Here is a 27,924-nt window from a genome sequence, read left to right on the forward strand (position 1 = left end):
TGGCGCCTGCGCAGTCAGCCCCCACCCCCCTCCTCCCCAGCCCCGGGGGCGACTCCGGAGCCTGAATCTGTGTCCGCGGCGCGGGGAGCCCGGGATCCCGAGATCCTGAGACTCTGAGACTGAAAGAAGCGGAGGAACCCCGAGAGATCTGGGGACACGCACCCCGAGGAGCGCACGGACCCCGAGACCCTGAGAGACACGCAGGCACCCCCAGACGGAGGTACGAGGGGACACACAAGAGACCCCGAAGAAAGACTTAGAGACCCCCGCCACGGGGAAAGAGCGCAGGCCGGGCTGCGGACGCCCCGATGGTGAGTGCCCATCTGCCGTCCGCGCTGCTGTGCCCCGCGTGTTTGTTACGGGGGGAGGGGGGAGTCTGCAAGGAGAAGGAGGGTAACGGTGGGGGTCTGCAGTGCCGAGGGGGAGGAGTCTGTGGGGGTCTGCAGGGAAAGAAGAGAGGCCTGTGGGAGCCTCAGTAGAAGGAGGGAAGGGGGGGGGTCTGCATTGGGGCGGGGAGGGATCAGTGGGGGGTCTGGAGTGGCAATGGGGAGATCCTGGGGAAGGCGGAGGGGCTGCTGCAGGGAAGAGGGAAGGATTCTGTGAGGGTCTGCAGCGGGACGGGAGGGGCACAAGGTAGAGGGAGGACAACGGGGAAGGGAAGGGCAGGCGTTGCTACATGCTGGTCACAGGTTCCCCTTTTCTGCGGTTGGGTCGGGAAGTGATTGCACAAAAGGGGTGCAGTGAGGCCCCAGGTTTCCGGGCTTCCCATGTCCCAGTCCCAGTCCTTCCAACCCTCCACCTGTGGGACAGGAGGGCAAGATTACTCCCCATTCCCGGAAAGCAGGGGTTCAAAACCTCCAGGAGACTTGAGCTCCACTTGGTTTCCACCAAGTTGGCGTGGGGGTGTCCAGAGCACCAATAATTCCCTCCTCGGGGAATGGGGTGCAGCTTCATATGCTGGGAGAAGCACCACGTTCACGATGGGAAAAAGGTTAAGGGTCTATCCCATCCATTTCCCTACTGTGAAGACATGTGCCCCTCCCCGCTGGCAGGAAGTGTGGGCTTTCCTCTGACTGCACTCAGTGCCTACAGCTTGAGTGCCTTTATGGCCTGAGCTGAGAGCCTGGATCCCCACTTCCAGGGCAGCCCCCAGGGGTTCTTTGCAGAACCGCTCTGTGCTCTAAGCTTCTCCCCTCCTCAACTACCCTCATTATGCTGGACTATGTATCTGCTTTAATGTGAATCCCTGTCTTTGCCCCATCCCCCAACTGGGGATGCTTGGGGAAGGGGGGAAGGGGGAGGGGGTGGAAGAAGTAATTCTCTTGAGCTGTTCCTAGTCTGTTCAGTTCAGTCCACATAAGAGGCAGCATGGTGTAATGAAAAGGATGTTGGAAATGGAATCAAGAGGATGTGGGCTCAAGAGGATGTGCCTCTGCTTACTTCCTACCTGAGTGATCTTGGGCACGTCATATTGGGCCCTCATTGGGCCTCATTTTCCTCATCTGGAAAATGGAGTCACTGCATTAGAAGATTTATAACATCCCTTATAGCTTAAATCTACCAACCAACAAGAAAGCATTTATAAAGCACCTGTTATGTGCCAAGTCTTGACCCTTCCCCAAAGAAGCTTACTGTTCTATTGAGAGATACCACATGTGCCCCTTATGTCTATGTAAAATAAAGTAAATACCAGGATATTGGGGAGGGAGGCACTACCCGTTAGGGAAAGATCAAGAAAGACCGCACAGAGGAGGCAGCCCTTGAGCCAAGGCCTGGAGGAAGCCAGATTCGAAGAGGCAGAGATGAGAAGGAAGCACACACATTCCAGACATGGGGGACACAGCCTGTACAAAGGAGATGGGACAGGCTTTGTGAAAAAGAGGAAGAATGTAGTTCAGCTAGACCATAAAGGGGAGCACTACGTAATAAGCCTGGTAAGGTAGGCAGGAGACACGTTGTGAAGGACTTTAGATGCCAGACAGGAGTTTGATTTTATTTTAGAAGCCACTAGAACCACTAGTGCTTCTTGAGCAGGAGAGTGATACAGTCAGACCTACGGTCTCGGAATATGACTTTGTTATCTCTGTGGGGGATGGATCAGAGAGGAGATTGGAGACCAGGAGACCAATTAGGAAACTGTTGCAGTAGTTTAATCGAGAGATAATGAAAAGCCTGAAATACGGTGGTGAAGAAAAAGGAAAGGATGAGAAAGATGTTGAGGAGGTAGAATCAATAAGATTTGGAAACTGGTCAAATACATGGGACAAGAGAAAATGAAAAATGGAGGCCAAGTTGCAACCCTGGTGACTTGAAGGGTGGTGGTGTCCTCAATAGAAATAGGGAAGTTGGAAAGAGGGAGCTAGAAGTATCCTGCAGGGACCCACAGGTCCCCACGAGACAAATTCTGTACAGGGACAAACTTCCCCTTGACTCTAGTGTGGGCTGAATGAGGGTGGAAGGCTCTTGGGGAGAGCTGCTGAAGGGAAGTTACACAGATCCTCTCTGGGAGCCCTCAATCTAAAAACATAGGAGTTTAATCTTAGGTGCTAAAGGGATACAATAAAGTGGAGATCAAAGTTGGGTTAAGTGGGATTAACAAAAAGACCTTCTCAGGGGAGAGGTCTGTGGCATAAGGTCTGTGGCCTGCAGAGTAGACCTAACTCAGGGTCCTGCAGGGTGGGGGCAGCTATGTATAGGGAAGGAGCCCAGGGCAGTTGAGGACAGTATCAGGCAGTCACGCCAACCCACGTATCCGGAGGCCAGCCGGAACTCAGTTTCCAGAGTCCAGTGGGGACAGTCCTCCCAGGCCTGTCACATTTTACGATTTTGTTTGGACATCGTTGACTCTAGGAATTTTCTTTTTCCTTGTTTGGAGCCAAAACCTCCCCTGGGTATGAGAGCAATTCTCTGGGGAGATTTTCCCATCCTGATTTGCCAGGACCTTTTGGCCAGGCCAGAAGGGTTACTCAGGGACCCTGCATGATCTGGTCAGTACTTTTACCCAGGGACCCGTTGTGGTTAGGTTAATTGTGTTATATCATTGGATTAGTACTGTTACCCAGGTGGAACAGTGATTTTTACCCAGGGAGCCCTTTGTGGTCAGGTTGATGGTGTTATATTGTGATCCCAATCAGGTTGCTGATGTCACTCAGAGAACCCTACTGTGGAGAGCAGACTCCCTCCCCATTCACATCCACCTCAAACCTGGGATGGAGGATGCCTCTGTCCCTGCTGCAGCTTCAGAGATAGGCCTTCTTTGGGGTTTCAGCCAGCAGCCTCCACTGCTCCACTTTGTGGGAGGAACACTGAGCAAGGCATAGAGGTGACAGATGAAAAAAAATCTGTCCTTGGATCCTCACCACTATCAGAGCCCATCTGCAACAGGTCAGACCCTTAATACAACGTCCAGGATTTCAGATCATTCCTTGCATTTGGAAAAGAAACCGCATTATATACAGTTATAAGATGGAAGACTCATGGTTAGACACCAATACCTATGAAAAAGATCTTGGGGTTTTTGTGGACTGAATACTCAATATAATCAAGTCACCAAGGGAGGGACATGTCAACCCAAAAAACTGTGAGCTTAAGCACTATTGATATAGGAGGTGATAGTCATATTCTCCTCTGTAGTCAGATTACTGCATGAGTATTATATGTTCAGTTCCAAGTGCCACATTTTAGAAAGGTCAAAGATGAATTTGAGTGGGTGCAGAGAGTATCCAGGGTGGCAAAACTAGAGACCAAGCCATACAAGGCTAATTGGAAGGAAATGGATGTTTACCTTGGAGAAGACTGGGATGGTGGGAAGGGAATGATATCTGTCTTCAAGTATTTGAAAAGCTATCGAAAGAAAAGGAAAATCTTGTTGGTTAGAGCTCTTCAAAGGTAGAATGGGCTACTTCAGGAGGTTGTGGGTTTTCTTTTCCAGATCTTCAGGAAGGGGCTAGATGTCAAAGATGTTACTTGTCAAGGATATTATAGAGGGGATTTCTGTTCAGTTGTGTATTGGCCAAGATGGTTTCTGCAGTTCCTTCCAGTCCTCAGATTCTTTGATTCTCAAGGAAAGAATCAATTTGGTCCTATGGGCTTCTGATAGAGAATGCTCCAAGTAGTCTAGGAGTAGCCCAATCAGTTGGCTAAACTCCCCCTCCCCAATGGAGCCGTTGGTTCCAGAGGTTGGGTTCTACCAATGATAATACCTCTGGTGAATAATAACTTTCTTAAAAGACTTAGGTTGTAATCAAGATCTTAGGGCAATATCGTCTCCCTTCACAGTTAGAGGTATTTTTAGGATTGTTGGACCAAAAGTTTAAATCCAGGCCCCACCCCCATCCTGTGAGCTCAAGAAGGGCTAAACTTATCCATCAGCCCAGTCTGGGCCTGAGTTGATTTGAGTGAAAAGTTGGAGTGATTTGCTACCCAAGGACAGGTAAGAGAGATGGCTTAGAATTATCTGTGTCAGTACAGAAAACTGATTTGCCTTTAAGATCAATTCAGTTCAGTTCAACAGACATTTACTGCTGCAGCACTTAAGACAGAAATAAATAAGACTCAGGTTCTGCCTTTAGGGAGTTCATAGCTTGTGGGGGTAAGAAAAAAAGACCTAGACCCTCTCCTCAGGAAGTTTGGAGAATAAGCAGACTAGGCTCTACCCTCAGGAAGCATTTAACCAACCGAAGGATTAGAAGGAGCAGACCCAGTCTTGGTATGCTCATGTTTAGGGGAAAACAAAGAAGAAGGAAAAGCTTTAGTGCTTCCTTTAGGGAGCTCAATTTGAGGAGAATTAGGGCCCAAAGCTGGGCCCTAAATTCCAGGAGCTCAGTGTCTGGTTACAGCTAAGAAACAGACCTAATCCCTTCCCTTAGGGAGGTCACAGTCTAGAGCTGATGGACTCAGTCCACAGGAGCCCACATCCTGAGAGGAGACAAGAGGATAAGACTCGGACTTCTGTGCATGGGGAACTTACAGCCCCCTGGGCCTCTAGATATAACACACAGACACAACTACAATAAAAGGCAGGAGGTAAACATGGATGATATCCCAGTTCTATGAAATCAGAGAGTAGAGAGATTAGTTGTGACAACCAGAAAAGACTTCATGGAGAAGGTGGCATTTGGAAAGATTGCGTGATAAACCAAAAGCATGCTGGACTTGAAGTCATAAAGTTGAGAGACCTTGGTTTCTGCCTCTGACACCAGTTTTGTGACCATAGAAAAGTCACTCTGAGCAACAGTCTCCACATCTGCAAAATGGAGGCAATCATATCTGAAGCACCAACCTCACATGAAGTCAAATGAGAAAATGTAGGTAAAGGGCTTTGTGAACCTTAAAATTAGCTAGCTATTATTGTTGAGTTAGCAGCTAGGTGGTACACTGGATAGAGCTGTGTTCAATTCTGGCCTCAGACACTTACCAGCAATATGACCCTGAGCAAGTCACTTAATCCTGTTTGCCTCAGTTTTCTCATTTGTAAAATGAGCTGGAGAAGGAAATGGCAAACCACTCCAGTATCTTTGCCAAGAAAACCCCAAATAGGATCATGAAGAGCTAGACACTTGAAATGACTAAACAACAATATTGTTGTATTGGGTCTTGAAGGATGGGTAGGATTTCAGTAAGTGGAAACATAGTCTAGTCATAGGAAATAGCACAAACAAAGGTGTATGAGGGGATTGAGGACATGTCCAGATCATATGGAGCATAGAGTATGGAAAGGGCAGTACAGTGAGAGAAGACTAGAAGGATCAGTTGGGGCCAGACAGGATGGCCTTGAATGGTGAGTTAAGAAATTTGCATTTTATTCTGTAGGCACTGAATGACAATTCAGGATTGACTGTGATTCCAAATCAGGAGACCTATGTTCACATCTGCCCTTGTCTCTTACTACCTTGTATGACCTTGGACAGTCACTTTATTTTATATCTTAGGGCTCCCATGTTGTCAACTCTAAAGTGAAGGAGTTGGATGATGATTCCTAAAGGTCCCTCCCAGTTCAAAAACCTTAGATTCCCTCATCAGTAATGTGATAGTAGGATTCCCCATGCCTGGAATGCTCTCATTCCTCATCTCTGTCTCAGCTTCAAATTCCAACTAAAATCCAACCTTCAACAAGGAATCTTTCTGCATAGAACTTGTTTGTACATATTTGTTTACTTATTGTCTACTTCCACTGGATTGTAAGGTTTTTGAGGGCAAGGACGGTCTTTTGCCTTTCTTTGTATCTTCAACACCTAACATAGTGCCTGACACATGGTAGACATCTTTAAATGCTTACTGACTGACTGAGGAGGAAACATGGCAAGAAAACTTATTGGGGAACAAAATGTAAAGAAGGCCTGAATTAGGATGATGCAGTGGGAAAGGAGAGTAGAGAAATAATCCAAGAGAAATTGAGATAGAATAATTAAGAGGACTTGGCCATCGATTAGATGTAGGAGAAGAGGGGGGAGTCAAAGACTGTGAGGTAACTGAAGTTGATGGTGCCATTTACAGGGACAGGAAGAGGAAGGAACTGGTTTGGAAAATAGATAATAAGCTTAGTTTTGGAAATCGTGAGTTTGAGATGCCAGCAAGATACCCAGATAGAAGCTTGAGTTTAAGAGAGAGGTCAGAGATGGAGAGGGAGATTTAGGAGATATCCCAGGGAATGAGAGGGACACATGAAGGGGTTAATTGAAATGGAGAGGGGATTTAGGAAGGAAAGAGAACATCATGAACAAGATGAGAAACCAAGGAAGATGAGAGGGAAACAAAACATCAAAGAATGAAATGGAGAAAGGAAGACAATGAATGAGGGACATGGAGAAGGTGGAGGAATGGTGAGCAGAGCTAATGAGAGATAGATGTGGACATTGGGCTATAGCATCATGGCAGACACCAAATATTTCCACATCCAGCCCCATCACTTCCTAGGGCTAACAGTAGATATGTTTTCGTGGTAGGGAGTCCAACACTTGGGCTCAGCCCTGCCCCCACTTCAAATCAACCAGCATTTATGCAATCCCTACTATGGCCCAAGCTCTGTGCTAGAGATCAGGGAGATAGAGACAAAAATAAAACAGCCCCTGCCCTCAAAAAGCTTATATTTTAATGGGGGGTTAGCCAATTAATATATTAAGCATATGTGTAATATGGAAATAAATTTAAAAATAATTTGGGGAGGCAGTAACAAAAGGAGGAATTGGGAAAACCTCTTATAGGAGGTTTAGGAGCTGAGCTTTGAAGGGAGCTACCAATGCCAAGGAAGAAGGGAAGACATTCCAGGAAAGGGGGACAGCTTATGCAAAGGCATGTAAACAGGTGATGGAATGTCTTGCACAGTGAACAGTGAAGAAGCCAATTTGGATAGAATATAAAATGTATGAGGGGGAGTAATGTAGCCTGGGATGACAGTCTGGAACCAATTATTAAGGTAAGGCATTTAAATGCCAAAGAGAGAAGTTTGCATTTTATCCTGGAAATAAAAGGGAGCCAGTGAAGCTTATTGAGCAGGGTAGAGACATGGTCAAATATACTTTTAAGAATATCAAAATGGCAGCTTTGTAGAGTACAGATTGGAAAGAGAAAAAAATGGAGGCAGGGAAACTAGTTATGGAACTATTGCAAGAGTCCAAGAGATGTGATGCAGGCCTGAATTAGTGTGGTTGTGGGGTGAGTGGAGAGAAGGAGCCCTAAAGAACAAGGAAGTCAGCAATAGGTAAATCTTGGTACCTGATCTGAACTAGGGGGATTGACCAAGTTTGCCCAGAACACTGTCCATCCTTCAAAGAACTCAATCTTTTTCAGCAAGGTATCTAGACCATCAATACCAGAACCCAGATGGAGTTGACCTCATTCCCTGAGCTGTGTCCCAGCAATGAGGCAAGGGGGGCACTGGCAGGAGGCATACCTGGGCTCCCATATCTCTGTGTTCCTAACGTTTCTGATATTTCCCCCAATCTCTGTCCCTCAGTAGGGTCCAGGACGCCAGGACTCAAGGGTCCTACATTAAGACATTCCTTCCTTGTGAATACTCAGACCACTCTGAGAACTCACAGTGGGCTGCCTCACTTTGCCCATCAGTCCCTCAGCTGGAGCCCCAGGCTGACTGAAGATGAGATACCATATCAACTACTTCTCAGAGCAACTTATCAGGGCAAACATTTGTTTTATGGCTCTGTTCCACTAGCAGGATCCAGCATCCCAGACAATTACGCTAGGACATGACTGCAGGTCTCCCCAGCCCTTCTGACTGCCCCTCAAAGCCTTGCTCTAAAACAGGTGTCTGGATAAAACAGAAGCTAGAGCCACTCTAGGGAGGTGTGGCCACACCCAGGTCTAGCCCACTGAAAGTTTCCCTTCAGGGCCCCAATTAATTGGGTCATCTGAGATTTGATTGGCTGAGACTCTCCTCCCTGTCCCAGAGCATCCGGGGATTCCCTACTGATGAGCCTCTGAATTCACTTGTTCACACATTTTTGGTTGTGTTATGGATTATCAGGGCAACTAGGTGGCACAGGAAGACTCATCTTCCGCAGTTCAAATCTAATCTCAGATACTTACTAGATATGTGACCCTGGGCAAGTCACTTAACCCTGTTTGCCTCAGTTTCCTCATCTGTAAAATGAAGTGGAAAAAGAAATGGCAGTGTCTTTGCCAAGAAAGCCCTACATAGGATCACAAAGAGTCAGACACAACTGAAAAATGATTCAACAACAAATGGTTCATCCATTTGAGTGTTGAACCAGGCTGGCCTCTTGTCACTACCCAGAATTAAAACTTGGGATGCCCAAGGACCCCGAAGGAGCCTTGTGCCTAGCCCACAGATTGACCTGGAAAGAGATCTTCTGTGTAAAGTATCTGTCCCCTTCTCAGGCCCCTATTCTTAAGGGATGTGGGGAACTCATAATAGAAGAAAAGATAGGAAGATAAAAGTCAAAGCCAGCATGTGGCTGAGATTATGCAAACTAGGAGCCTTAGGAGGGGAGATCCTAGGGCAGAGCCAGGCTAGGAATCACTGTGGAGGAGCCTTAAAAAGAAACAGTAGTGCAATCCGGATGCCCCAGCCCCCAGGGCCCCTCCCCTAACCTGGCAAGCCCCCGCCCCCGCATCGGATGTCTCTAACTCCACTAGCAGGGGAGTAGCTGGTGAAAAAAACAGGGATCCTGGTAAGGATGGGCCAAACAGATGACTGGGGGAGAGGGTGATCAGGGGCCAGTCAAGGGAAGAAGAGGGGTTATCAGGGACTGGAAGCTTGACACAGGGAGAAGGCCTGAGCCTCGGGATGGAAGGAAAGTCTTTTCATCTATCCCCTTGACTACTCTTTTCAAAACCTGTGAGGGAAAAGGTCCTTGGTCTAGCCTCCCCCATCTTATAGAAAAAATGCCTGACCAAGATTTCTCCTCATGCATAAATCTGCATGGCAACCCATCTCACTTTCTTAGGTTCAATCCTTTGAGAATAGTAAATGGTCAGCAACTTCCTGGGACTGTTGAGAAACAGTGAACTAAAAGCAACTGGGCCCCCCTCCTTTCTTCTCTCCATACCCCACCCCCACTCCAGCCTCTGAGAACTAGAGGCAGAGTGGCCAGAATGAGACCAGGAGGGAACACTTTTGACAACCCCATTCCTGGGCCCCTTCCACCCTGACCCTACTCTCCTTCGGCCTCCTTAGGGCTGATATGACTTGGTCTCTCCAATGAGTGACCACCCCGCCCCCGCCCCCCCCCCCCCCAGTCTCCCCTCCCCAAAATAGGATCAAGGAGGGGCTGAGAGAGCAGGAAACGTGGAAAGAGGAACAACCCTCTCTTCCGGGTTTCCGGCAGAGAAATGACTGAGCAAACCCATGGGGAGGGTGGAGATATAGTCCCAGAAGCTCTAGAGAGATCTCAGGCTGATGAGGGGGAGGGGTGGCAACATAAAGTATACTTTATAACCTATATTTATCAAATAATAACCTTGGTATATCGATTGGGGGGGGCATGTCAGATCAACAGTAAGGTTGGAGATTCATCTGGGTGAATCTGAGAAAGTCTCTTTGAGGTAGATGACCTCTTACCATAAAGAAATACAAAGCAGCAGCTGCTCAGCAATCCCATTCTCAGGTTCTGTCAGTGCCTAGAGTTATAACTGGTCCTCCTGAATAAAGTATATCCACATCAACACCTAGGAACTATGAGGGGGCCCAGTCACCAACCAAAAAAGTTCCATAGAGATTGAGAAAAGAAAGGGATTTGGCCAAGAGGTGGGAAAGGAGGTCCCTGATGCCAGGTGGCTGGGTCCCCTCTCCCCAGGGCTCCAAGCTGATCCAATATCTGGAAGGTGACAAAAAGGACCTTGGGTGGAAGAGGGAGGCTTGGGGACTCTCAGCATCCCATGCAAAACATTGACCCAGAAGTATACAGAAAGTCTAAGTCAGCAAACCTACTCACTATTATTTGTGCACTTTCGGTAACTATGAACCTACTACTTCTCAAGATGGCCAGTTCCACTTTTGGCCAGACCTCATTGTCAAGAAGTGAATCCTGCCTGCCTATAATTTCTACTTAATGCACCTAAGTTCTGACTGAGCAGCACAGATTTAATTCAGCTACTTAGAAGACAGCTATCATGTTAAATCTTCTCCTCTCAAAGCGAAACACTCCCCGCTTCCTTTAGCCATTCCTTATCTAGTGTCATGTCTAGGCTTCTTGTCTTACTCATCTATCTAATACAGATGGAGTCCAGCTTGCTGATGTCCCTTTTTTCCAATTGTGGTACACAGAATTGAATACTCTAAATGGGGCCTGACCAAGGCAAAGTCTTATAAGACTATCATTTCCCTCCTTCTGACCACTGGTTGGCTAGCATGTTACTTTTGATTCATATTGAGTTTGCAGTCCACTAAAGCCCCCAGCTCCTTTTTCACTTAATCTGTAGGCTCACACTGCCCCTAATCTGTGCTTGCACAGTTGATTTTTCTCAACCCAAATTGAAAAGTTTACAAATATAAACTCAAGCTTACATTTGTCTGTATTCAATCTTGCCTTATTAGATACAACCCTTTGCTCTAACCTGTTGAGATCTTTTTGGATCAAGATTCTGTAACATCTATCCATTGAGGAGGGGGAGGGACAGGGGGGAAGTTTTAATGTACCTTATCTAATTGCACCATCATCAAATCCTCATGTCTCACTCTTGTCTACAAGAATAGGATGAAGGACTTCATCAAATGTCTTGCTGAAATCCAAACATAATATGGCATTCTTCTGACCTACCATCCTGGTAATCCTATCAAAAAGAGAAATAAGACCTGTCTGGCAAAACGTATTCTGGATGAAAATAGTGAGGAGTGGCGGTAGTGCAGCAGGACAAGAAACAGGTAAATGTCCCAATTTTGAAAAAGTTTAAGATTTTTCATTGATAGACCTTTGAACTTGAGTTTTATTTTTGACAGAATTATAAAGATGACCAAAGGAATTTTCTTTGTTTTAATCTTTAGTAAAGAAAAGAGTGACATAATAGGAAGATGCCCATTTGTTATCGCTGGCACCTTTTGAGGTCTTTTGAGGGATCAGTATCCATAAGTCCTTTTGGTACCCTAAAATGTCTTTCATCTTGATCTGATGAGTTGAACTCATAGAGGGCAGATTGGCACTCCCTTCCTATTTCTTTACTTCCTTATCAGTTCCCTAAGTCATCATTTTTCTTCATGATCTAAAGATTGTTCTCATTGTCAGAAAAAACAGAAGCAAAATAGGAATTATCAAAGAATTTGAGAGTTGGAAAGTACCTCAGCTACCAGTTAGTCCAGCCCACACCCAAAAGGAATCCCCACTATAACATTCCTGACAAGTACCATTATAATATTCTAGCCTTTACTTGAAGATCTCCAGGGGGGAAAACCTACCATCTCCTGAGGAGGCCCAGTCTATTTCTGATACCTTTCATTGGTAGGATGGTTTTTCCTGATATCAAACCTAAATTTGTCTCTTTGCTTTTTCTATCCGTTACTCCCAGTTCTACTCTTTGGGGCCAAACAGAACACATCTGATCCCTCTTCTGTATCACAGCCTTTAAGTACCTGGACACTTGCCATACTTCTACCCACTCTCTTCTCCAAACCAAGCATCCCCAGTTCCTTCAACCTATCTTCATGTGATCAGCTAGATGGCACAATGGATGGAGCACTGGACTTGTTATCAGGAAGACTCATCTTCATGAATTCCTCAGACACTTACTAGCTATGTGATCCTGGGCAAGTTATTTAACCCTATTTTCCTCAGTTTCCTCATCTGTAAAATAAGCTGGAGAAGGAAATAGCAAACCACTCCAGCATCTTTACCAAAAAAATCCCAAAAGAGGTCACAGAATCAAGCACAACTGAAATGACTCAACAGCATCTTCATGTGATATGCCTTTCACCATCTTGGCTACTCTCCTCTGTATGCTCTCCATCTTATTAGTGGCCTACATAAACTGGGGCACCAAACAGAATACAAAACTCCAGATGTGATCTGACCAGGGTAGAATATAGAGTCAAGCAATTCTGTTTTTTTCTCTTGTCATCCATTATCATAGACTCATTTACCCTAAGTGTTTTCTTTTATCTTTTCTTGCCCCAAGCTTAGCTTTTCTTTTTTTAAATGCTCTTCTAGTTGAGTTTGGCATCCATTGCCACCATCAGTTGGCCTGTTCTGAATTTTGGATTCCTAACACTCTTCTTAACAGGCTCATGACACTGTTTGTGTTCATCTGTAATTCCTTGCCCTTGTCTTAAAAAATCTAAGTTGTTCAATGATTTCTCCATACATCCACATCAGTCTTTTACTTTTTTTAATGCTTTATTGATGCCTTTTTTAATTGACCTCAAGGTCATTTCCCACCACTGTTCAGATTAAGCCCTCCTTTGTGACAAAGAAAAACAATTCAGTAAAAATACTCAATATCCAAACCTTGACTGACAAAGTGTAAAATATCAGTACTCATAGAATCCCCCCTCTCTGCCATGATAAAAGCATGTTTCACTACCTCTTCTCTAAGACCTTTATTGTTGTTTTTTTGTTACTGTTATTCAGAGTTTAACTTCCTCTTGGTCTTTTTACTCATATTGTAATCACTGTGTAAATTGTTCTCTTGGTTCTGCTTATTTTGCTGTGTATCATTTTATATGGATTTTCCCATGTTTCTCTGAATTCCTCATATTTGACATTTCTTAGTTCACAGTACTATTAATTCATGTCATAATTTTTTTAGCCATTTCCCAATCTTTGGACACACATCTATCTTTAATAAATGCCCCCCCTTTAATTTCTCTTTGGAATAATGTGTTTATATTCTCAGAACTTTATCCTAAAGATATCTGATCCATTTTGGACCAACTTCCTTTAGAGAGTTTTAGGCCACAGAGTCTTATCTATCTTTTCCTTGACATCTGCTTTCCCAAAAGTTTGGTTGTTCATCAGATAGGGTCAAACTTTACTTTCTGTCAGTTACTAACTCTAAGATGAACTGGCCATGTCTCCCCAAGGTTCCTGTGCATCAGTCATTTTCAGTCATGTTCAACTCTTCATGACTCCATTTAGGGTTTTCTTGGCAAAAATACTAGAGTGGTTTGCTATTTCTTTCTCCAGCTCATTTTACAGATGAGGAAACTGAGGCAAAGGTTAAGTGACTTGCCCAGGGTCACAGCTAATAAGTTTCTGAGGCCAGATTTGAACCCAGGAAGATGAGTCTTCATGACTCCAGGCAGGGCACTCTATTCATTATACCATCATCCTGTCCCTTCTTATTCATTACTAACTAGTAAAATAAAAAGTTTCTATTATTGCTTTCTCTATCTTCTGAAAGATGAAATTATCAGCAAGAGAAGTTAAGAGTTTGTTATCTCCTCTGCTTTTAGCAGAAAGCTCCAACAGTTCTCAACAAATTCCCTTATATACTCAAACATTCAACTAACATCTTTGCATCTTCTGGCTTTAACTGTCACATGCATCTCCCCCAAGGATACCACATCACTTGTAATTTTACACTGGAGGCTACTTTTCCTACTCATCCTAACTGATTGACAAAGCCAGGAGGAGAGCTGAGCGTACACCTTGCTTTCTAGTGTTGCTTTCAGATCATTCTTCCTCCATCTTTCTGAGGTCTATGCAATCCATCTATACCACCTTCTTTTCATTTTGCTGTCATCTGTTGGCCTTCCAATCACTTTCTCAGCTTTCTCGATTAATCTGATATTAAGGTTTGGTCTTCCTGTCCCTCACATATTCGTGCTGATAACCATGGGCACACATTGAGCAGCCTGTGTTGGCATACCTGATCTACTGTCTATGCATGCCTCTCTACATTACCCCTACAACAGCCTGACTTCTCAACTCCTCAGCCTCCTTAATGTCAATGAACTTTGTCATCCTGCTTCTTACATACATTGAAATAATTATACATTAAACTTCACTATCTATCAAAAATGCATCATACCTATCCTTCCACTTCTCCTACTCATATTAAAACCAGCTCTTTGCGTTCACTGTGACTTCCAGTACCTTATTCATCCTCACCTCTCAGTTCATTTCCCCAGAAATGGTTTCATTTCAACGTTACTATTATCTGTTTTATTATATATAATATCTATTTTATATATTTATATATTTTATTATTATCTATTATCAGATTAATAGCATCAAATGAGATACTTATAAGGTGCTTAGCACAGTACCAGGCACATAGTAGGCACTATATAAATAATTATTCCTTTCCTTCCCTCTTACTCGAGAATACCTTGTTCCCTTGACTTTCTGTTATTCTAGATCTGTGAATTCTCAGCCCTGAGTAATCCTTACCATCCAATTGTTCAGATTTAGGTCAAGGCTGAACTTGGAGGGAGAAACAGATACACTATTATGCTATCTTATGATATTGTGGATTTTACATCTAATGACTAGGCCAGGAGAAGAAAATGGCCAAGAATGTTGGGGAAAGAGATCTCAAACCTTACTTGGAGGTATAGTTGTAGGGATGGGGGAACAACTCCCCAGACATAGATTCATAGAATTTAGAACTAAAAAAGGATCTTAGAAATTATCTAGTAGTACTTCCCTCATTTTACAGATGAGTAAACCAAACCCCAGAATGAGGTCAAGTGACTTGAATAGAAAGTCCCACAGTAAGCAGCAGAGGCAGGATCCCAACCCAGGTCTTCCAAATCCCCATCCAGTGATCTTTCCACTCCAGCATGTTGTTCTCTGCCAAAAGCAATATTCTTGACATGCCTTAATGATAATTTCATACTTCAGAATGTGGAAGAAAAGGACTAGAACTGCTATTCTGGACTAAATTCTGACGAATAAGAAAGAACTAGTTGCTAGAGTTTTAAAAAAATGGCACGAACCTTGGGAGAAAGTAATTTTTCATAGACAAGAAGAGAAAACTTGGGAATAGTCTGATTGCCACCTAAATTAATCACTTAACCCTGTTTGCCTCAGTTTCCTTATCTGTAATGTGAGTTGGAGAAGGATATGGCAAACTACTTCAGTATCTTTGCCAAGAAGACCCTAAATGGGGTCATGAAAAGTCACACACAACTGAAAAACAAAACAATAACAACCCTAAATTTGGGGAGAATGAATTACAAGCATTTTAGGGAAAGAATAAGTAGGTTCCCATGGTACTCGGAGGTAGAAAGCTCTCAAGAGTGCAATTCTAAAGATACAAACAATTTCTGTAAGGAAGAAAGGGGAAGCTATCTAGGAACACTAAAGTAAATACATAGAAAGTTCACTGACCAAGATTTTTTAATCTTGTTATAAGCAAGGATAAATAAATGAGAATGAATACAAAAAGAGGGATATCACCCTGTAAAAAGTGTTTCAGGATTGCTAAAATTCAGAATGTGTTAAGGCTGATAATGCATGCTAAGGACCATCAAAAGACCTATATCCTAGAGTACTGAATGAATTTCCAGGTGTGATTATCTTTGTCAATAATCTTTCAAGACCCATGGAAAACTGGAGTGTCACTCTACGGTTAGGAATAGACAAATGTCACCATTTACAAAATAAGAAAGGGGACCTTAAACCGAGACTTCAATTTGCAGCAAAATTCTAAGAGAGAGAACACTGATCACTAAGTGTCAAAATAGCTTCCGTAAAAACAAGCCAAGGCTGATGAACCTCATTTCCTCTTTTGACAGGGTTACTATCCTGCTAGTCCATAGGAATGCCATAGAAATATAAGATACCTAGATTTCAACAAGGCATTTGAGAAAGACTTGTGGACAGGCTGGAGAATTATAGGCTAGATAATACAGTTAGGTAAATTTAGAACTGATTGATGAACCAGACCTAAAGAAAAGTTAGGTCTTAATTGATCCATATCAGCTTTAAGGTCAGTGGTAAATAAAGAACCCCCAGATCTCGTCCTTGTCAGTGCTGTTCGGTATTTTTATCATTGATTTGCATGAAGGCATAGATAACATCTGCAGTTGATGTGATACTTGAGTTTTGAGTCAAGATTCAAAGAAAATCAGCTAGAATGACTGGCTAAATCTAATCAGAAAATGTAATTGCAATGAATGTAAAGTCCTGCATTGGGGTTAAAAAAATCAACTACATAATTACGGGATATGGGAAGTGTGTCTAGACTACAGCTTTGTGGGAAAAAATCTGAAGGTTTTAGTTGACCTCAAGCTCAATATAAGGGAATAAGGCAGCCAAAAAAGTAGATGCAAGCTCTGGCCAGTGAGAGGCCAATATCTTAGAGTTAAGTTGCTTGGAATTGGAAAGGACTTCCAATTCAAAGAATTCAAAGATTATCTAGACCTAACTCTGAATTTTATTTGTAAGAGAAAGGCTCAGAAAGACCAAATGACTTGCCCAGGGTATCTTAGCTAATAAATAAGGTGGGATTCAAACTCATGCCTTCTGACTCTAAATCCTATCCCACATGACTGGATTAGTGCTGTCCTACTCAGACCACATTTGGACTATGGTCTTCAGAACTTGGTGTGTGTGTTTGTCCTTCGTTGCCAAAGAAGACAATGCCATCAGAGAAATACTGACATGACTTGCACATGACTTTGTTTTGAGTGAAGGAGGGCTATGCAGGTCACCAGCCTCACTTCTCCTCCAGAGCCATCTGATTCCAGTGACCAGATATTCCTCAGGATGACTGGAGATGATCCAGGATGAGGCAAATGGGGTTAAGTGACTTGCCCAAGGTCACACAGCTAGTGAGTGTCAAGAACTTGGTACCACACTTGTGAAAGAACATCCATAAACAGGAACCCATGCAAAGGAAGGTGACCAGGATGGTGAAGGAAATGGAGATCATTAGGTACACGGATTGGTTGAAGGAATTAGGGGTGTTTTGCCTGAAGAAAAGAAGCCTTGTGGAGATATGACAGCCATTTTGAAGTATTTCAATAGCCATCATGTGGAACACATGGTCAGATCGGTATCTTAGAAATGTCCATTTGGCAGCTTTATAGAGGATGAATTGGAGAGAGAAAGAAACTGGAAGCAGGAAAACCAGTTAGGAAGCTATTTCAAATAGTCCAGACAAGGGTAACAAATGGGAAATGAAGAGACAAATGTGAAAGATGTTGTGGAGATAGTACCTGCTGACTGGATGAGGGTAGAGGGGGGAGGGAGTAGGAAAAAAGAGAAGAATAAACTTGGATGACTAGAGTATGACAGAGATTAGGAAGTTTGAAAGAGGCGTGGATTTAGGAGAGGATAATGAGCTCGATTTTGGACATGGTGAATTTGAGGTTCCTATGAGCTATCCAGGCAAAGACAGCCAGCAGACAAGTGGGTGATGCAAGATAGCACACAGGAAATTAAGGGTGGCTATATAGATTTGGGGGTAGTCTCTGTGGGAAATTATCATTGAACCCATAAGAGGAACTATTTGTCAAGGATGTTGTTTTGGGTTTTCCCAAGGAAACTTGGGAAACATCCCTTCTGGTATCAACTGAACTGGATGACTTCTGAGGTCCCTTCCATGTCTGAGATTCAGTGATTTCTCCAACACAGCTCTGAGTATTACTTAAGAAAATTCCCAAATTCAACTGAGTTCTCCCATCACAAATTTATAGTATATAAACTCATCTGGGCCCTGGCTACTGTTCAAAAACCCTACTCTAATTTTACCAGTTCTTTATCTAATTCCCCATAATGTCTGGTGCAAACCTTTTCTTCTCTCCTTTCCCTTTCCCCCAAATTCTATCCTTCTTCCTAGACACAGAACACACAACCCTAGCTTCCTGCATCACTGAGAAGACTGAGGCCTGACATGAACTCCCTCAGTCATTCTCCTCCATTCCTTAAAACTTCTCAGCATCACCACCCATTCCATATCCCTCTTGGCTTTAAGAAGGCAATATTCTTGTTTATCTTGCTTTCTTAGTCAGACCCCCTCATTCTTGTATCTTCAGTCTTCCCCTTTCTAATGGCCCTTTTCCATTTGCCTCCAAACATATTCAGGTCTCCCCAGTCCTTAAAAAGCCTTCCATTGACCCTTCTACCCTACTACCAGCTCCTCTATCTCCTCCCCTTACTGCTAAATTTCTTCAAAAAAAAAAACAAACCAAAAAAAATTTTAAAAAACCTGATGCTTCTATTTTCTTACTACACATTCTCTGCTCAACAACTTGTCTTACACACACACACACACACACACACACACACACACACTCAACAAAAGATATTCTCTCCAATGTTACCAATGACCTTAGAATCACCAATACCAATGGTCTCTTTTCATTCTACTAGTCCTTTGTCCATTTATTAAGCATCTACTATTTGCCAGGTACTTTGCAAAGTGCTGGGGATGCAAATATGAAAAAAGACTCTGCTCTCAAAGAGCTTACAGGCCAATTGGAGAAAACTACATATAAAATGGAAGCTAAAAAGTGGGTGGGGGGAAGGAGAAGGAAGCTGACCGGGGCGGGGAGGGGGGATGTCAGTCAGAGAAGAACCAAAATAGTCCAGCCGGGTGAGAAATAAGGAGATGAAATCTCCATTTGCAGATTTCATCACTGTTGATTACTGCCTTGGCTTCAAAGATGCCTCCCCCTCCTGCTTCTCCTACTTCTCTAACCCTTCCTCCTGTGTCTCCACTAGTGGGCTGACCTACCCTACCTATGGAATGCCCTCTGGCCTCCTCTCTCCTTCCTCATCTTTTAAAACTCCATTCAAATGCCACCTCCTCCATGAAGCTTTTCCCTAATGCCTCAAAAAAATATGCTTTTGCCTCAAATCTCATATAACACTGCTTTGCAACTCTCCAATGCACCTATCATGTACTATTATGTATGTTTGTGTTATGTTGCCCTCCTACATTTAAGTTTCTTGAGAGCAGGAACACTGTCTTCTCTAAGCTTTGTCAATCACCTATCACTCCCACTACCACCACCACCACCACCTCTTCCAGTACCTCACATAGTACTCTGCAAACAGAAGAGCTTAATCAGTTCTTAACCCCTTTTGAATGAATTGTCTAAATAATTGAAATCCTCCATCAGAGCTCTATTCTGCCTCCGTGTCTTTAGGTGCTCTGTCAGGAGCTCATCATCTGCACCATCCAGCTGCCCTAGTAGCCTGTAGTGCAGTATTGACTGTGTCACTGGCTTCTTCCTCCTTTGATTAGCTCCCAGATGTTCTTCACCAGGCTTCCTCTCCTCAGACACATGCATGCTCACATAGGATTCCACATCTTTGAAGTAGCAAGTTACTGACCCTTCATCTCTGCCTAGTCTGATCCTCTTGAATAAGATATGACTTTTCATAGCCATATTCTATTCATTGAGCCACAAACCACCAAACTACAGAGCAAGTCAGCCAAAAAGAAAAGAAAGGCTTTTACTAATACCTCTCTCATTCATCTCTAGTTCATTATGTTTATTTTACCTATTTTTATGTGGGTTTTATTGCTGTCACTTTTATTTGACGTTGTCAAATGACTAGTCCTTAAATCCTGCACTATACCTATAGGTCAAATGCTGTCTAGGGCAGCAAGGTAGTGCAGTGGATAATGTACTGGGCCTGAAGTCAGGAAGAGCCAAGTTCAAATCCAGCCTTAGATACCTACTAGCTATGTGACCCTAGCCAAGTCACTTACCATTTTTACTTCAATTTCCTCAACTGTAACGTAGGATAATAACACCTATCTTCCCCACCCACCCAGCCAGGGTTACTGAAAGGATCAAATGAGATAATATTTGTAAAGCACCTAGATTGTTATATATTATTATTATCTGCCCTGGTAAATAATATGAACCATTTTCCCCGCTCCCTTTCTAGTTTGAATGTAAAGCCCTCCTGAACAGACCTGCAAGAAAATATGTTGTTTACCAGTCCTCTTTAGATATTATCCATTCCTGGCCATCATTCTTACCTTTGATCTGCATACTTGGTGAAAGTATGACCTCTGTCCTAACTATTGCTTAGGACCCCATAATCCCAAGTGGTGTTTTAGAGGGTCCTTCTAGCAATATCATTCATCTCTACACAAATCACCAAAAATGGATAGTGATCAAGTCTGCACAGCTTCAGGAAAGGTCATAAGAGCCAGGTTCACACACTGTGTTACCCTTCAGAAGTATCTCTCTGTCTCTCTGTCTCTCTCTCTCTCTCCCCATCTCTCTCTCAATCCTTTAATTCTTTGTGATAAACTGAAGAGTAGACAGACAGACATTGCTCCAGCCTTCTCACCTTCTGTTATAATGAGACTAGCTCACACTTTATCCACAACACTCCCTTTGTTCTCTTTACCTGCTGAAGTTGAGATGCCTTGTTCCAGTGTGGGCTTTTGCTGCTTCCTCTTCCTGACAGCCTCAGGCTTGAGGGGGTTGAGGGGGAAGGGGAATTGTAGGAAGGAATTTCAAGCAAAATTTTTTTCCTAGATTTTTTTTTTAGATGTTTCCCACCTTTTTCTGGGGCATTTCAGCTTTTTCTGATACCTAGTGCTAGTCAGGTGCCTCTGATTTGCAATTAACAGATTCTAATCAAAACACCCCCTCAATTGCAGTGATTTCCCTCAGTTGTGTGAGGAGTGCTTCTGAAAAATAATAATTGACATGGATAGCCAAAGTGTTTCACATATGTTATCTCCTGATACACACAATACTCACTGTGATGTAGGCATTCTAACTTCCAGCTACTTCTCATCTATTACTTTCTCTTCTCTCTTTTTACTACTAATCATACTTTCTATTGTTACTTTCTGTTTGTATCTTGCCTTTTCACTCACCCTATCTTAGCTTCTGGAGAAAGGAAAATGGGAGAACCAGCACTGAGAGGACATTGGGGACCTCACCTTGTTATTCAAGGCTCAGGGATGTGTCAGGAACCTGAGCTGAGTAACCAGAAGTCACTTCTAAAGAACAGTCATGAGTGGGGAAGGAGAAGGGAAAGGATTTTGTGGTCTCTTCCTTCGCCCACAGAACCAATCCTGAGTCAAGTACAGTCCACTCTGAATTATTCAGACCAATGAAGGCAGGAATGATGGGATAACCAAAACAGCAGAGCCCAAAGTGCCTCCTCCTTATCTCTGGGAAGCCAGGTTGATCACATTCTTGGCTGGGTATTGGGAAACCCAGCCTAGGATTGAGTTTACTCTAATAAAGGAGAAGCAGTGGCCCTCTCTGCAAATCTAGCCCAAGCTCTCCTCTCATGTCCATTTTTCCCGAACGGAAAAAGAACAGAAGCTGAAAGGGGGAAATTCTGTGCTTGAAGTAGAGGCAAAGGTCCTTATTTCTAAGAGGAGTAAAGAAGGTTCAGCAATGAGGTTCAGGACTAAGCCTATTTCTCTATTTTTCCCAGAACGTGTAAGCAAAGAGTGTGGGCATTGGGGCCTAAAGTGGAAGGAGCACTAGGGACAAATACAGCCCATTCATGCCGACAGCTGATGAGGCTGGGAAGCAGGTGAGAGAACAACACCTTGACCTCAATTTGCCCTTTCAGGGAAATGGTTACAACATACCTTTGGAATGCAGAGAATAAGAAGAAAGTGGGAAAGATGAGCTGCCCAGTCTGGGAAGGATCAACCCTGGGGTTGGGGGGAACCATACACTGGGGCAGGGCCCCAGGCCTCCTTACTTTTGTTTTTCAGCATACAGGGCCTGAGGAGGCAGACAGGCCCCCATCTATGTCCCGAAATGACCCAGCCCCTCTGGCTCCTTCCCGGCCCAATGCCTGCTGCTTCTGCTGGTGCTGCTGCTGCAGCTGTTCATGGTAAGTGTTTATGTACATAAACATGTTTGCACATCTGCGTGTGTGTGTGTGTGTGTGTGTGTGTGTGTGTGTGTGTGTGTGTGTGTGTGTGGTGGCCTTAACAAATGAATATCTAGAATGGTGTTCTGCCATCCTGACACCAGCACCTCCTAGGCAGGTACCCTCCAACACCTACGAGGTGGCTGCTTTATTGGTTGTGAGTCATTACAATCACAGGTAGCCATCCCTCTTCCTTTGGGTAGAACCTCTAAAACTTGAACCAAAGACTGACAACCTCAACTAAAATCTTGAGATTTGACCCCAGTGCACCTACCCTTCAGGTCACTTGACTGATAGTAGAGCAGGAAAGCAGATAATCTAATGCGGTAGTTAAAACACACTTCAGTAGCATTTGACCTTAAGAGTCTGTAAGTGGCAGCCATCCAGCCTTTTCTGGAGCCATCTCATCCCTCTTGCCACCATGAAGGGAGTTAGACTCTATCCTCACCGTTGGTGAACTGATAATTCTGAGAAAACAGGATGAGCAGATTGGGGTCCCGTCCTTGGGCACTTGCCAGTCTTGAGGAAACAGATGCAGGAATGGCAACTGTCACCATCATTAGGGGACAGTCAATGAAGACGGATCTTGCAGATTGAAAGGAAAGAGTAAGACACAGTCAAGTGCTACATCCTATGGTCTAGTCTTTACTAGCTGTGTGATCTTAGGCAAGTGATCTTCTTTCCTTGGTTAATCTTTTTTTATCTATCTCTAAGATGAGAGTTTACACTTATAAGATCTCCTAAACCCCTTCCAGGTCTGACATTCTATAACTCCATGTTATATAACTACTTCAAAATACTAAAGAAAGAAAAGATCACTGGACTAGATAAGTTGAAGTCTTCTTAGAGAAAATGAAAGTCTCACTCAGTGTCTGAGGCCTGGTCTTATTCCTGGGGAAAGAGAAGGCTAAGGAAGAAAGGGTTAGCCATGCTGAGGCCAGATGAAGCAATCAAAACCTACTGGTGGCAGAGGCAGAAAGGCATGCTCTTTCTCCTCCCTTGGAACCCCAAATTCTAGGGACATCTTATGGAAGTGTTGTTCCTCAGTCTTGGGTTCCAGAACTTCCCCCTTCCTGCTTGGAGATTTACTTATAAAAGATATGAAAAGGTGAGGATGTATGAGCCTAGGTTGGGGTCTCAAAAGTGTGAATGTATGTATGTGTAACATGTCTTGAATGTGTCTATGTATAACTATGCACTAGTGCTCCTCTATCTGTAAGCATGTGTCCGAATCCACATGCTTATATCAGGACATGTGCTCCTGTGTGAGAAGGGTATGGGGGTGGGGGGGTGTGACCATGTCAGTGTGCTGGGTGCTGGTATGACCTTTCAATCTCACCATTAGGAATGAAGATCGGCAGCGGGCTTGGAAGACCTCTAGAGAGACCAGACTGGAGACCATCCCCAACTGTGAAACTTGGTAATTCCCTCCCATTACTTGCCCACAATCATGGAGAAGGAAGCTCTCTCCCCTGGGGAACTTCACAGTAGGATTAGCAAGTTTCAGCAGTCAGGAAGCTTAACTTTGGCTCTGAGGGAATTTCAGAATTTTCCAAGCAAAATAGCTTTGGAGAACGAGGGGAGTGGAGAAAGCTGGTGATGGGAGAATAAAGGTCAGATGATACCCTCACAAATGTCTATCTCCTCCATGTGGACTTACACATTTGCAGTGTCAAGCCTAGCCAAGAGGAGGTCCAGAGCTGGGCAAAATCTTTTGACAAGCTAATGAAGAATCCTGCTGGCCGCAATGTGTTCCGGGAGTTCCTTCGTACAGAATACAGTGAAGAGAACATGCTCTTCTGGCTGGCCTGTGAGGAGCTCAAGGGAGAAGGCAACAAGCAAGTCATCGATGAGAAGGCTCGGCTTATTTACGAGGACTATATTTCCATCCTGTCTCCCAAAGAGGTGCGGCCTAGGGCCCCCAGAGAACCTCAGTAACTTCAGTGTCCCCCTCTCCTCCCCAGCTCAGGCTCCTGCCCTCATTCTTCTATCTCATTCCCACAGTCACCAAGCCCATCCTCCACTCCAGGACAGGGTTAACCCTTTTGGGGCCAAGATCACCGCTAATGCTTGGCATTGTATTTACCCCAAAGAGGGACCAGGGTGATGGGATGGATTGTGTCATTATCTGGTAGATGCTTCGTCAATGTTGCCTGTTCCCTGGGAGACAAGCATTGGTCTGACTAGTCCAAAATTAATCTCCCCATTTTGCCAGTGTGGAGTCAGCAGGAGGGTGGCAGGGGGAAAATACAGAAAGGCCAGTGAGGTTGAATCCCTAGAAGGGATGATCCTGTCCAACCCCAGGGAGGGAAGGGAAGGAGAGGGGGCCACCAGTGTTGTGGCCTCTGGGGAAGGTAAGCCCCAACCCCCAAGACTGGTAAGCCTCAGGGTACCAGGAATGCATGCTCACCTATGATCCTCATACTCAGGTGAGCCTGGACTCCAGGGTACGAGAGGTCATCAACAAAAAGATGCAAGAGCCATCATCCAATACATTTGATGATGCCCAGCTCCAGATCTACACCCTCATGCATAGGGACTCCTACCCTCGCTTCCTGAACTCAGCCTTCTACAAAGCCCTGCTCCTCAGCACCTCGAGATCCTCCTCTGAGTCTTAGGGAAGCCTTCCCTCCCCATGGAAGGGATGAGGGCAACCTAGACTCTTAGCCCTCCAGCACCTGGAGGAACAAGATCTGGCCACTTTGGAAAATGGGACCAAGGGGGCAGTTATGCCTGTGCCCCCACTCTTAGAGAAACCTCGAGCTTTTCCACACAGACTTGTCCTCTCCCTTGATCTCACTGCCCACTACCTGTACTACGGTATTGGACCAAGTTATCTTCGCAACCTCAGGCCTGACTTCTTGTTAATAACAACAGCTCCCATTTCTATAGCGCTTTATGGTTTACAAAAGTGCTTTCCTCACAACAATCTTGGGAGGTAGGTATTGCAAGTATTTTCCCCATTTTACAGATCAGGAAACTGAGGCTTTCAAAGAGGTTAACATGACTTGGCCCAAGTTACATGTTAATAGGTGGCAGAGCAGAGACTCGAACTCAGGTCTTCTGACTCCAAGTCCAGTGCTCTTTCCACAACACCACAATGCCTCTTTTACTACTGAACCCCCTCATAGGGACCCACGGGGCTCTCCGGAGAACTGGGTATTCAGGGCAGAGTGGGGCAGTGGAGGGTGTTGTAGGGCAGGAGGACAGCCGTAACCAGCAGAATCTGCTGCTTTTCTTTTTAAATGGTCACTTTATGCTCCCTCCTCCAGTCCCATCTTCTGGCCAATAACCTCCTCCCAGGAAGGGAAGGTTTAGTATTATTTTTTTAAATCTCTGTATAAAGAAGCGTCAAGTTTACATTGCCCTGGCTGAGGCAGGCACTATGCTGATAGCGACACTGAACTCGGGGATGTGGAGGGTTGCTGCCCTAAAGTCCTCCCTCTCTTTAACTTTCCCCCCCACACTTCCATGTTAAAGTGTAGTTTAAAAAAAAAATAAAAAGGACCAAGCCCGTAATACTACCCAACACCCAGTTCCACCCCTAGAGCAGCAGGATTCTGGTAAGAAGTAGGGAAGACAGACATGTACTCCAGCTAAGGCTGTCTTCCCCCAGACAAAGGTCCCAGGACAGTAGCCCCACCACACCTCAGTTTCCTAGTGGTATTTCTTGTGGCTTTGAGATCCTGCCATGCCCAAATGACAGGAACTGTCTATCCCCATTCTCTGCTTCCTCCCATTTGTTCTCTTTAAAGCCCTGGATAAAAAAAGGAGAGAGCCCTGGGGAGGCAGAGAAAAATTGCAGAGAAAGGGGGAGGAGGAAGAATGATCCTGTAATAGAGGCTCTGCCCAAGCTCTGAGCTGAGAAGTCTTTCTCATGCTGGTCAGCAGGGACTGGGTAGTTCTAACTAACCATTTTTGGGTAAATGCTTTGGCATTCCTTCCCCCACCCCCACAGTAGCCTCCAGTCAGGCTCCCTGTCTTCCCATCCCCACCCCCACCCCCAACCCCACCCACCCTCTTCTTCTCTGTGGCCCTGGACTCCCTTCCCCCATCCCTTTAATGCACATGGGTAGTGTCTCACACCTGGCTTACAAGGAGAAGGCTAGAAGCCAGCCAGGCTCTTGTCCACTTTATTCCCCTTCCAATCCAAGCCTAGAGTCCTGTGCCAAATTCTGAGAGGCCATCTGAAAGAAATTCAACCCATGAGCCAGATGAACCCAGGTCTCTGAAGATGCCTCCCTAGAGCTCTGAGCCTGATTCTCATAGACCCTGAACACTTTGCTTGGGGAAACAACTTGAGCAGATTTTTTATGGGGGAAGTAAGGCAAGAAGAGACCTCGGGGCCATTAATTTATAAATATACAGCACCCCACCCCCTTTCCCAGACTTGCAGGGGAAGGAGCCAAGTCACTGTAGAAAGGTCTTTGATGAGGAATATATTCTAAGTACGGATATATTTTTGTAAGGTAAAAACCATTTGTTCAAACTCAGGCTATCTCTAGCAACACTCCCAACTCTCCACCCCTGTGCCAGCCATTCCAGGAAGAAACCACTGATCCCCTAATCAAGCCCTAGAAAATTATTGGTCTCTCAAGTATGTTTTGTATTTTCATATCATTTCTAAGTCTGCCAGGCTGTGAAAACAATAGTCTTTCCTGTATGTTTTGGGGGGAAAACCATGGTTTTAATATTTATCACCCCCAAATTTAGGATGTTGTTTTTATGGAAAATATTTTTTAAACAAAAACAAAAATAGCTTCTCTTTCTTTCTCCTTTGGTGTATTTACGGGGGTGGGAACGGCAGGCACAGTAGGGGGTGAGGAAGGAAGATGGAAGCAAACACACAGAAGCCCTTCGGATTTGGGCCTAGAATCCCTGGGCAGAAGAGGTCTACATTTATTCACTAACATACTAAATCTAACTTTCCCAACACTACTTCCAACTACCACCAGGGGGCAGGCCTTCCAATGCTCTAAATTAGTTTCCTGACCCAGTCCCACCCTAAAGAAATACTGCTCCTGGTCCTTATCTATCAAAGCAAGTTTACCTGCAGTTCATAGATGCCTTTTACAATGGGGTAAGAGAGGCTCTCATCTATCTAGGTTATACATAGTGTGGCCTCAAGGCAAGAGAATGTCCAGGATGAAGTTGGCTTATATATAATTTTATAACAACCCTGGACCAATACAGACAGTCAGCTAGAGGTTTTACTAGGATCCTTCATTTCCCAGAAAGCACCGCAGCACTCGGGGTGTCTGCCTGATTGGCTGCAGATGTTCAGGGAGGATGGATCCAGAGCAGTCACACACATAAGGCAAGACAAAGCCCCAAGGAGCAGACTGACAAGCTTCTGTTCAGATGTCCAAAAGCAGCACTTTCCTCCATTCAGAGCTTTGGATGTATTGAGCGGCATAAACATATTTCTTCTATCAGGGGCTCTGCTTCCCAGATGATCCTTAACTGATATACCCCAACTGGCATGAACAAGGCTCTTATCAGCCATGTCTTCCAAGTGGGAGGGGGAGGGAGAGCAAGTAGGTCACCCTTCCCTTATCAATATTAGTTGAGCCTGATTTTAACTCAGAGATAGTAATTGCTAACATATAGAGCCTACTACGTTCCAGTTTCTGTGCTAAGAGCTTTACAGATATTATCTGAGATACATTTTGAGTGACATTAGAAGGAGTTG

At 44.5% G+C, this 27,924-nt stretch overlaps 1 protein-coding gene across 5 annotated transcripts; it reads left to right on the forward strand.

Moving 5' to 3' along the window:
- RGS19 (regulator of G protein signaling 19) lies at positions 1-26,990 on the forward strand. Of its 5 annotated transcripts, XM_072633228.1 has the most exons (7): positions 2-311; positions 11,169-11,341; positions 21,783-21,884; positions 22,072-22,193; positions 23,578-23,652; positions 23,903-24,137; positions 24,662-26,990. In XM_072633228.1, the coding sequence occupies exons 3-7, from the start codon at positions 21,855-21,857 to the stop codon at positions 24,848-24,850; spliced, it is 651 nt and encodes a 216-aa protein (XP_072489329.1). In that variant the 5' UTR covers positions 2-311; positions 11,169-11,341; positions 21,783-21,854; the 3' UTR covers positions 24,851-26,990. The 5 variants fall into 5 exon arrangements, with proteins under 5 accessions (XP_072489331.1, XP_072489330.1, XP_072489329.1 ...); XM_072633230.1 differs by lacking the exon at positions 21,783-21,884 and having other exon boundaries at positions 1-311; XM_072633229.1 differs by lacking the exon at positions 11,169-11,341 and having other exon boundaries at positions 1-311.
- The last annotated feature ends 934 nt before the right edge of the window (positions 26,991-27,924 follow it).

The sequence above is a fragment of the Notamacropus eugenii genome, chromosome 1 (assembly GCF_028372415.1).
Source record: "Notamacropus eugenii isolate mMacEug1 chromosome 1, mMacEug1.pri_v2, whole genome shotgun sequence".
Lineage (NCBI taxonomy): Eukaryota > Metazoa > Chordata > Mammalia > Diprotodontia > Macropodidae > Notamacropus > Notamacropus eugenii.

Bases quoted from the DNA above. Each gene is read 5' to 3' on its own strand.
- RGS19 (XM_072633227.1), top strand. From the start codon at position 21,928: ATGGTTACAACATACCTTTGGAATGCAGAGAATAAGAAGAAAGTGGGA. The intron at 22,194-23,577 runs GTAAGTGTTTAT...TCTCACCATTAG, and splicing joins TGCTGCTGCAGCTGTTCATG to GAATGAAGATCGGCAGCGGG. The intron at 23,653-23,902 runs GTAATTCCCTCC...ACACATTTGCAG, and splicing joins ATCCCCAACTGTGAAACTTG to TGTCAAGCCTAGCCAAGAGG.